This window comes from Carassius carassius, chromosome 48 (genome assembly GCF_963082965.1).
Source record: "Carassius carassius chromosome 48, fCarCar2.1, whole genome shotgun sequence".
In the NCBI taxonomy this organism is placed as follows: Eukaryota; Metazoa; Chordata; class Actinopteri; order Cypriniformes; family Cyprinidae; genus Carassius; species Carassius carassius.
This window is the reverse complement of record NC_081802.1, coordinates 19,850,961-19,861,868: the sequence shown is the minus strand read 5'-3', so window position 1 is coordinate 19,861,868 and position 10,908 is coordinate 19,850,961. Positions and strand designations below refer to the sequence as shown.

The window sequence follows — 10,908 nt, the reverse complement described above, 5'->3', positions numbered from 1 at the left end:
TCTTCCCACTTTATACTGAAGCGGTCACTGCAAACGATGACTAAACTAAACTTGCAGCACAAATATCTTCTGATCAGTTACAAAAACACCGTATTGGTCATTAATATTGTGAACGGTAACCTATGACGCAGTCATGGGGGGGTGGGGGGGATTATGATGTCACATCGGCTATAAAACTCTGAGCCGAAATTGCGTTGAGAAAGAGTTGAGCTCGACACCTCTGGGAGTAAATATAGTCGTGCTCGTGTTCTCCACTGACCCCAGCGCACTGAAGCAGCATCACGATGATCGTCTCGCATCTGCTGGCGTGTGGACTTATTCTGACTCTTCTATCAGTCAGCACGGAGACAAAACCACTAACGCAGGCAGAACAGAGGGTGAGCTTCCTATTTAGACATCTATAGCAAATTGAAAAAGTTAGTGTAGGCTGAAACTAAGTCTAAAGCATATGATGCACTGTTTAATAGCCTATATAAAAGTTAATAACAAGATCATTTCAACTTGGGTAAAAGATGCGCAAAAGCTCGGATACGCAGTTGCGCGCAGTCTATGAGAGAATCTACGAGTGTTCAAATAAACAAACATCATCTCAAGTTCAAAATTAGACTTTTTGCTATTCATCTTTCAGTGTCCTTCTCCTCCCATCATCACGATTTGAGAGCATCATTAGAGCGCAGGAGCTCCAGGAGACTCGGACACTTGTCCTGACTCTTGCGCAAAACTTTTGATTCATTCATTTCTGAGGCTTATGTGTCAACAGCTTCTCGTTCTCAGACGTGACAAATAAGTGCATTTACACACTAGACGCGTTCGAGCTGTTACTGAAGCTGTAACATTTAAACACGGCTCCCTTGACAGGTCTCTGTTGATATTAATAGATTGAGTTAGAAGCTGGAGAACCATTTTAGGCTGAAATGGAACTTTGGGGAAGAGTTTAAAGTTCCTGCTCAAGGAGCTCAAACTGGATCGTGCGGTTTTTTTTTGTTGTTGTTGTTGTTGTTGTTTTTTTGTCAGGTTAACTAAACGTGGAGACTAGTTTATTCAAGTCGGAAATCTTTTTAATATTAATAAAACCTAAAATCGATAAAAATCTTTTTTTAAGAATCAGTTCAGGGTGAAATATCTTTAGTACCAGTTTAGATTTTTACGGTGTACATATAGACAAAAAAAAAGAAAAAGGATGTTTAGCAAGTGAAATTGAGAACACACATGAGTAGTAAGAGTGCACTTTGAGTTGTGAGGCTGGTGAGAGTATTGAGAGTGTTTCTGAAGTGCTGCATCATGTGTCCCGTCCCGCAGACCCTGCGGATGCTGTTGGGAGAGGAGCTGTCTGAGATCCTGGCGTCCGATGAGAGCCAGAGGAGGATGGAGAACCGAGTTCGTCTGCTCCGGGACCTCCGCATGGACACTCGAGCCAAGGGCCCGTGGGCTCGGATCCTGAACGAGCAGCCCGGCTCACGCAGACTCAAAGCTGGATCTAAGAAGGGAGGAACGACGGCCAGGAGCGGCTGCTTCGGACACAAGATGGACAGGATAGGAACCATGAGCGGGATGGGCTGCCAACCCTCTCATTACCAGTCTGTCAATAAGCTCTCATGGTGAGTGTCTCGCCAGATCTTTTAATATGAATAATAAATATTAATATGAATTATATTTAATTACATAGACACATGTTTGTGTGCGTATCTATCTATCTATCTATCTATCTATCTATCTATCTATCTATCTATCTATCTATCTATCTATCTATCTATCTAAATCTTGGATATTTGTAGGTATTTTGGGGGGGGGTTCATTCAAACAAATTAATTGCATTTATTTATTTTTACTAGGTATACAATTTTGTTGCATATTACCTTTTGTGTGCCCATACATACAAAATGGTACATATGTATATCATATGTATCATGTGACATGCTAAACTCACTAAATTCCCGATTATTACTGAGTTTTTATATGCAAAAGGCTTTACATAACATTATAGCAGGTGTTGTATGATTGCACGGAGCTTTATTGTGTTAATCATAATGTGACCTCTGCAGTGGGTTGAACAGATTTGAGTGTGTAAGTGTGGTGGATAACTAACTGTGGAGCAGACAGGTTTCGTTTGAGTGCGTCACGTGTCAAACTGATGAGAAGAGTATCTGACTGTGAGATGTGAAGGATCAGTCCATCTGACCAAATGTGCTCTTGTTTTCAGAACCAATCACGGACGTCATTCATTTTGGACAGAACAGACTCAGCTGCTCTTCTTCTGAGGAGAAACCTAGAGAATCAGACTCATGGTACGAAGCCACTACGACAACCATTTGTGAGGACAGCGAAACATACAACAGAAAGGAAATAATTCGATAACATATACGTACAAAAGAAAAGAAACACACGGCGGATGATGTGGATAAAAGCTGTACATTGTTGCTGCTGCTGTACATTCATGTATTTCATTCTCGCATAAATGTATTTATGTTTTAAAAACTATTTATATGTTTATAAAAGAGATATTTATAAATATGAGTTTATTTATGTAACATTTTGAAATGAATGCAAACTGCAGGTCAATTCTGTTTGTAACTATTTTGTCTCTAATAGTTGTAAATGTTTTAAAAATCATTAAAAATGCACAAATGCAAAAAAATTTAACTGATCACTAAAGTTTTTACTATTTAATTTTGTGCAAATTATGATGAAAATGAATTGTGTGTATGTATGAGTGAGTGTGTGTGTGTGTGTGTGTGTGTGTTTTTCATCAATATTTTTACTGTATTAATACAGTAATACATGTATTGTTCATTGTTTGTTCATGTTAATTAATGCTTTGACATTAACTAACGGAAGCTTATTCTAAAGTGTTACTGATATTTATACTCAAAAAAAAAGGTTTTCTCTTAGAAAAGTGAGTGAGTAAAAAGCCTGCGGTCTCTATACTGAATATTTCATTAATAAACCTGCTGTAATGTATAAGCGGGGACATGACAGAGCATTATGTTCAGATGAATCTCTCAAACATTAGGCAAGCGTTTAGCAGAATTTGAACTGAAATGGCAAAAAGGAGTCCAAAAACATTGCTTACTACCATTAAGTTTGACCCACTAAGTGGGCAAAACAGCAGATTTATTACAATGAATTAGTGCTGTATATATTTGTAGAGTGCTTTTAAAGGAGAATTACAGAGATAAGGAAAAAAAGAACAGTGTTTTGTCCTTGAAAGCCAATTCTCAATGACTCGCGCTGGCTCATTTGGGCCTAAATATTGTAAAAGAAGAGACACTGAAATAGATAACCTCACTCCAGTTAAACAAATGATGAGAAACTGGGAGGACTACAGCATGGCCAGACTTTAAACACACAGAAACTATATAAATACGGTAACTAAATATACTGATAGAATAACGTTTTATATTTGTAATTATATGATTCACACCTGATCATTTTTACACCCTGGCCATTTAAAATTCCAATAGAGGGAACAGAATTATTACTCTTTCTGATTTATTTCTGTGAAAAAAAAAGAAAAGAAAAGAAAAGTACCCCTTAATGGGGTCAGTAAGATACATATATTTATATATAATAAAATTGTATTTTACTCTTATAAACTCTTTTCTACTTGAATATATTGTAAAATGCAGTTTATTCCTCTGATCAAAAATGAGTGTCACATGATCCTTCAGAAATCATAATAATATGCTGATATTATTATAATAATTTTATGATATTTGCAGTATTGAAAGTAAGTGATTTTTTGTTGTTGTGGAATTTGTTTCCCCCCAGAATTATATAATGAAGATAAAGTATATATATATATATATATATATATATATATATATATATATATATATATATAATGTATGTATGTATGTATGTATAATTACTTGAAATATTAAATTCAATTGAAATATATTTTGTTAAATATAAATGTCCTTATTGTCATTTTTTTTTATAAATTGAATGGATCTTTGGTGAATAAAATGTATTCATTTTTAAAAAGAAGAAGAAAAAACATACTGACCCTTAGGTGTTTGAACTGTAGTGTATATAGCAAATTGATTATTTAAAAAAGTATATATATAGGCTAATATTTAGATTTTATTGATATTCACATCAAACCATGACTTTTTGTCCAAAACACATTTAGAAAGCATATAAACCATATCCAGAAAATATGAACCGGAGAAGACTAAATTAAAGATAAAAAAAAAATCAAATAAAGACTAGACTTTCCACCTAAGAATATACAGAAAGTATACAAAGAAATACGTTTGGTCTGAAGTTGCAGTACCACTAATAGCCTGCAGGCGGTCACTCCTACATCTGCACCTTCAACATGCTTCGACTGCCGTTTACAATGCAATGATGCCATCTTGTGCCCACTGATAATCACCATTAAAGATTCCTCATTGACACTGATGTTGTAGTGTGGTGAGGTGTTCACGTGTGGGATTTGCTGAGGACAGAGACCTGTTGCATAAGAGGAGAAGATGGAGAACTGAAGGCATGGATGAGATGAGTCAGATTTCAGAGTGAACATCTTACATGCTCTGTTTACAGGGGTTTATAGACTACACGGTATAAGAACAGAAAAAAAAAGTTATTTTGTTTTGTTAGTTACTAAACTATTTTAGTTCCTATTGATTTCCATTATAGACACGGTATTTCTCAAAATATCATATTTTATGTTCCATGGAAGAAATAAATTCCTTTGTGAGGTATGGGAGCTTGTTTCTGCCGGATTTAAAATAAATTAAAAAAGGTAATTGTGACATTTTATATCACAATTCAGACTTTTGGTCTCATTTTATGAGATATTTACTCAGAATTACGAATGACTATATATATACATATAAAAATTGTGAGAGAAAGTCGACTCGTGATTTTCATTTTGTATTTCGTGATTGAAACCAAAAGGCAGAATTATAAGATATAAACTCAGAAAAGAGATATAACCTCAGAATTGTTAGAAGTAAGTTCAGAATTGCGAAATACTATCTGAGAATCGTGATATATTAAGTATATTTGCAAGATTTAAACTCAGAATTGTGAGGTATAAACTTATAATTGCACAATACTATCTCAGAATCATGAAATATTATCTCAGAATTACAATATATAAACTCAGAATTGCTAAATATAATCTCAGAATTATGATATACTGTATAAAGTAAGGATTATGAGATTATCACTCAAAATTGCAAGATGCAAACTCAGAACTGAGAGATATAAAATCTGAATTGAGAGATATATACTAAAATGTATGATATATAAGGTAAGAATTATGAGCTATAAATTCAAAATTGTCAGATATAATCTCAGAATAGAAAGATATAAACTCAGAATTGAGATATAAACTCAGAATTTGGATATTTAAACTCAGAATTGCGGGATGTAAACTTAGAATAATGATATATTAAGAATTATGAGATGCAGTATAAGCTCCGAATTGCAAGCTAAAAACTCAGAATTGCAAAACATTAGTTCAGAATTGAGATATAACATCTGAATTTAGAGATTTAAACTCAGAATAATGATATATTAAAAAATTATGAGATGCAGTGCAAATTAAAAATTGCAAGTTATAAACTCAGAATTGAGATATAAACTCAGAATTGAGATTTAAACTCAGAATTGAGATGTAAACTCAGAATTGATATATAAAATTAGAATTGAGATATATAAACTAAGATTTGATATATAATCTCAGAATTTAGATATAAACTCAGAATTGCGTTATATAAAATCAGAATAGAGATATAAACTCAGAATTTAAACTAAGAATTGAGATATAAACTAAGAATTTAGAGATATAAACTCAGAATTTAAACTAAGAATTGAGATATAAACTCAGAATTTAGAGATTTAAACTCAGGATTGAGATATATAAACTCAGAATTTAGAGATTTAAACTCAGGATTGAGATATATAAACTAAGAATTTAGAGATATAAACTCAGAACTGCCAGATATAATCTAAGAATTAGAGATATAAAACTCAGAATTAAGAGATATAAAACTCAGAATTAAGAGATATAAAACTCAGAATTAAGAGATATAAAACTCAGAATTAAGAGATATAAAACTCAGAATTAAGAGATATAAAACTCAGAATTAAGAGATATAAAACTCAGAATTGAGAGATATAAAACTCAGAATTGAGAGATATAAACTCAGAATGGAGAGATATAAAGTCAGAATGGAGTGATATAAACTCAGAATGAAGAGATATAAACTCAAAATTGTGAAATATTAGTTCAGAATTGAGATATAAACTAAGAATTGAGAGATATAATCTCAGAATTAAGAGATATAAAACTCAGAATTTAAACTCAGAATTGAGATATATAAACTCAGAATTGAGATATAAAATCAGAATTTAGAGATTTAAACTCAGAATTTAGATATATATAAAAAAATCAGAATTGAGATATATAAACTCAGAATTGAGAGATATAAACTAAGAATTGAGAGATTTAAACTCATAATTGAGATATAAACTCAGAATTGCAAGATATGAACTCAGAATTAAGAGATATAAAACTCAGAATTGAGAGATATAAACTAAGAATTGAGAGATTTAAACTCATAATTGAGAGATATAAACTCATAATTGAGAGATATAAACTCAGAACTGCCAGATATAATCTCAGAATTAAGAGATATAAAACTCAGAATTGAGATATAAACTCAGAATTGCAAGATATGAACTCAGAATTGAGATATAAACTCATAATTGAGATATAAAATTAGAATTGAGATATATAAACTAAGATTTGATATATCATCTCAGAATTTAAATATAAACTCAGAATTGCGTTATATAAAATCAGAATAGAGATATAAACTCAGAATTTAAACTCAGAATTGAGATATATAAACTCAGAATTGAGATATAAAATCAGAATTTAAACTCAGAATTGAGATATAAACTCAGAATTTAAACTCAGAATTGAGATATATAAACTCAGAATTGAGATATAAAATCAGAATTTAAACTCAGAATTGAGATATAAACTCAGAACTTAGAGATTTAAACTCAGAATTGAGATATATAAACTAAGAATTTAGAGATATAAACTCAGAACTGCCAGATATAATCTAAGGATTAAGAGATATAAAACTCAGAATTGAGAGATATAAACTCAGAATGGAGAGATATAAACTCAAAATTGTGAAATATTAGTTCAGAATTGAGATATAAACCAAGAATTGAGAGATATAAACTCAGAATTGATAGATATAAACTCAGAATTGAGATATAAACGCAGAATTGCCAGATATAAACTCAGAATTAAGATATAAACTTAGAATAGAGATTTAAACTCAGAATTGAGACTTATAAACACAGAATTGACATATTAACTCAGAATTTGGAAATTTAAACTCAGAATTGAGATATACACTCAGAACTGATAGATATAAACATAGAATTGTGGGGTATAAATTCAGAATTGAGATATAAACTCAGAATTGAGATATAAACCCAGAATTGAGATATAAAATTAGAATTGAGATATATAAACTAAGATTTGATATATAATTTCAGAATTTAGATATAAACTCAGAATTGCGATATATAAAATCAGAATAAAGATATAAACTCAGAATTTAAACTCAGAATTGAGATATAAAATCTGAATTTAAACTAAGAGTTGAGATATAAAATCAGAATTTAGAGATTTAAACTGAGAATTGAGAGATTTAAACTCAGAATTGAGGGATATAAACTCAGAATAATTATATATTAAAAAAAAAAAAAAAATATATATATATATATATATAATTAATATATTATATATTATATATATATATTGAGAGATATAAACTCAGAATTGATAGATATAAATTCAGAATTGAGATATAAACTCAGAATTGAGATATAAAATTAGAATAGAGATTTAAACTCAGAATTGAGATTTATAAACACAGAATTGACATATTAACTCAGAATTTGGAAATTTAAACTCAGAATTGAGATATACACTCAGCTCAGAACTGATATATATATATAAACTTAGAATTGTGAGGTATAAATTCAGAATTGAGATATAAACTCAGAATTGAGATATAAACTCAGAATTGAGATATAAAATTAGAATTGAGATATATAAAATTAGAATTGAGATATATAAATTAAGATTTGATATATCATCTCAGAATTTAGATATAAACTCAGAATTGCGATATATAAAATCAGAATAGAGATATATCCTCAGAATTTAAACTCAGAATTGAGATATATAAACTCAGAATTGAGATATAAAATCAGAATTTAGAGATTTAAACTCAGAATTTAGATATATAACTCAGAATTGAGAGATATAAACTAAGAATTGAGAGATTTAAACTCATAATTGAGATATAAACTCAGAATTGCAAGATATGAACTCAGAATTAAGAGATATAAACTAAGAATTGAGAGATTTAAACTCATAATTGAGAGATATAAACTCATAATTGAGAGATATAAACTCAGAACTGCCAGATATAATCTCAGAATTAAGATATATAAAACTCAGAATTGAGATATAAACTCAGAATTGCAAGATATGAACTCAGAATTGAGATATAAACTCATAATTGAGATATAAAATTAGAATTGAGATATATAAACTAAGATTTGATATATCATCTCAGAATTTAAATATAAACTCAGAATTGCGTTATATAAAATCAGAATAGAGATATAAACTCAGAATTTAAACTCAGAATTGAGATATATAAACTCAGAATTGAGATATAAAATTAGAATTTAAACTCAGAATTGAGATATACACTCAGAACTTAGAGATTTAAACTCAGAATTGAGATATATAAACTAAGAATTTAGAGATATAAACTCAGAACTGCCAGATATAATCTAAGGATTAAGAGATATAAAACTCAGAATTGAGAGATATAAACTCAGAATGGAGAGATATAAACTCAAAATTGTGAAATATTAGTTCAGAATTGAGATATAAACCAAGAATTGAGAGATATAAACTCAGAATTGATAGATATAAACTCAGAATTAAGATATAAACTCAGAATTGATAGATATAAACATAGAATTGTGGGGTATAAATTCAGAATTGAGATATAAACTCAGAATTGAGATATAAACCCAGAATTGAGATATAAAATTAGAATTGAGATATATAAACTAAGATTTGATATATAATTTCAGAATTTAGATATAAACTCAGAATTGCGATATATAAAATCAGAATAAAGATATAAACTCAGAATTTAAACTCAGAATTGAGATATAAAATCTGAATTTAAACTAAGAGTTGAGATATAAAATCAGAATTTAGAGATTTAAACTGAGAATTTATATATATATATATATATATATATAAATTCAGAATTTAGATATAAAATCAGAATTTAAACTAAGAATTGAGATATAAAATCAGAATTTAGAGATTTAAACTGAGAATTTATATATATATATATATATATATATATATATATATATATAAATTCAGAGTTTAGATATATATATATAAATTCAAAATTGAGATATATAAACTCAGAATTGAGAGATATAAACTACGAATTGAGAGATTTAAACTCAGAATTGAGAGATATAAACTCAGAACTGCCAGATATAATCTCAGAATTAAGAGATATAATCTCTGAATTAAGAGATATAAAACTCAGAATTGAGAGATGTAAACTCAGAATTGATAGATATAAACTCAGAATTAAGATATAAACTCAGAATTGATAGATATAAACTCAGAATTGAGATATAAACGCAGAATTGCCAGATATAAACTCAGAATTAAGATATAAACTTAGAATAGAGATTTAAACTCAGAATTGAGACTTATAAACACAGAATTGACATATTAACTCAGAATTTGGAAATTTAAACTCAGAATTGAGATATACACTCAGAATTGATAGATATAAACATAGAATTGTGGGGTATAAATTCAGAATTGAGATATAAACTCAGAATTGAGATATAAACCCAGAATTGAGATATAAAATTAGAATTGAGATATATAAACTAAGATTTGATATATAATTTCAGAATTTAGATATAAACTCAGAATTGCGATATATAAAATCAGAATAAAGATATAAACTCAGAATTTAAACTCAGAATTGAGATATAAAATCTGAATTTAAACTAAGAGTTGAGATATAAAATCAGAATTTAGAGATTTAAACTGAGAATTTATATATATATATATATATATATATATATATATATATATATATATATATAAATTCAGAATTTATATATATATATATATATATATATATATATATATATATATATATATATATATATATATATAAATTCAGAATTGAGATATATAAACTCAGAATTGAGAGATATAAACTACGAATTGAGAGATTTAAACTCAGAATTGAGAGATATAAACTCAGAACTGCCAGATATAATCTCAGAATTAAGAGATATAATCTCTGAATTAAGAGATATAAAACTCAGAATTGAGAGATGTAAACTCAAAATTGTGAAATATTAGTTCAGAATTGAGATATAAACTAAGAATTGATAGATATAAACTCAGAATTGAGATATAAACTCAGAATTGCCAGATATAAACTCAGAATTGAGTTTTAAACTTAGAATAGAGATTTAAACTCAGAATTGAGATATAAACTCAGAATTGCCAGATATAAACTCAGAATTGAGATATAAACTCAGAATTGCCAGATATAAACTCAGAATTGAGATATAAACTTAGAATAGAGATTTAAATTCAGAATTGCCAGATATAAACTCAGAATTGAGATATAAACTTAGAATAGAGATTTAAACTCAGAATTGAGATATATAAACACAGAATTGCCAGATATAAACTCAGAATTGAGATATAAACTTAGAATAGAGATTTAAACTCAGAATTGAGATATATAAACACAGAATTGAGATATAAACTCAGAATTTGGAAAT

General features: G+C 28.9%; 1 protein-coding gene across 1 annotated transcript; it reads left to right on the top strand.

Moving 5' to 3' along the window:
• The first annotated feature begins 206 nt into the window (after window positions 1-206).
• Window positions 207-2,629, top strand: LOC132131506 (C-type natriuretic peptide 4-like). Its single transcript, XM_059543548.1, has 3 exons — window positions 207-377; window positions 1,300-1,598; window positions 2,201-2,629. Coding segments are annotated over exons 1-3 (393 nt in total). The 5' UTR covers window positions 207-284; the 3' UTR covers window positions 2,202-2,629.
• The last annotated feature ends 8,279 nt before the right edge of the window (window positions 2,630-10,908 follow it).

Bases quoted from the DNA above. Each gene is read 5' to 3' on its own strand.
- LOC132131506 (XM_059543548.1), top strand. From the start codon at position 285: ATGATCGTCTCGCATCTGCTGGCGTGTGGACTTATTCTGACTCTTCTA. The intron at 378-1,299 runs GTGAGCTTCCTA...CCCGTCCCGCAG, and splicing joins TAACGCAGGCAGAACAGAGG to ACCCTGCGGATGCTGTTGGG.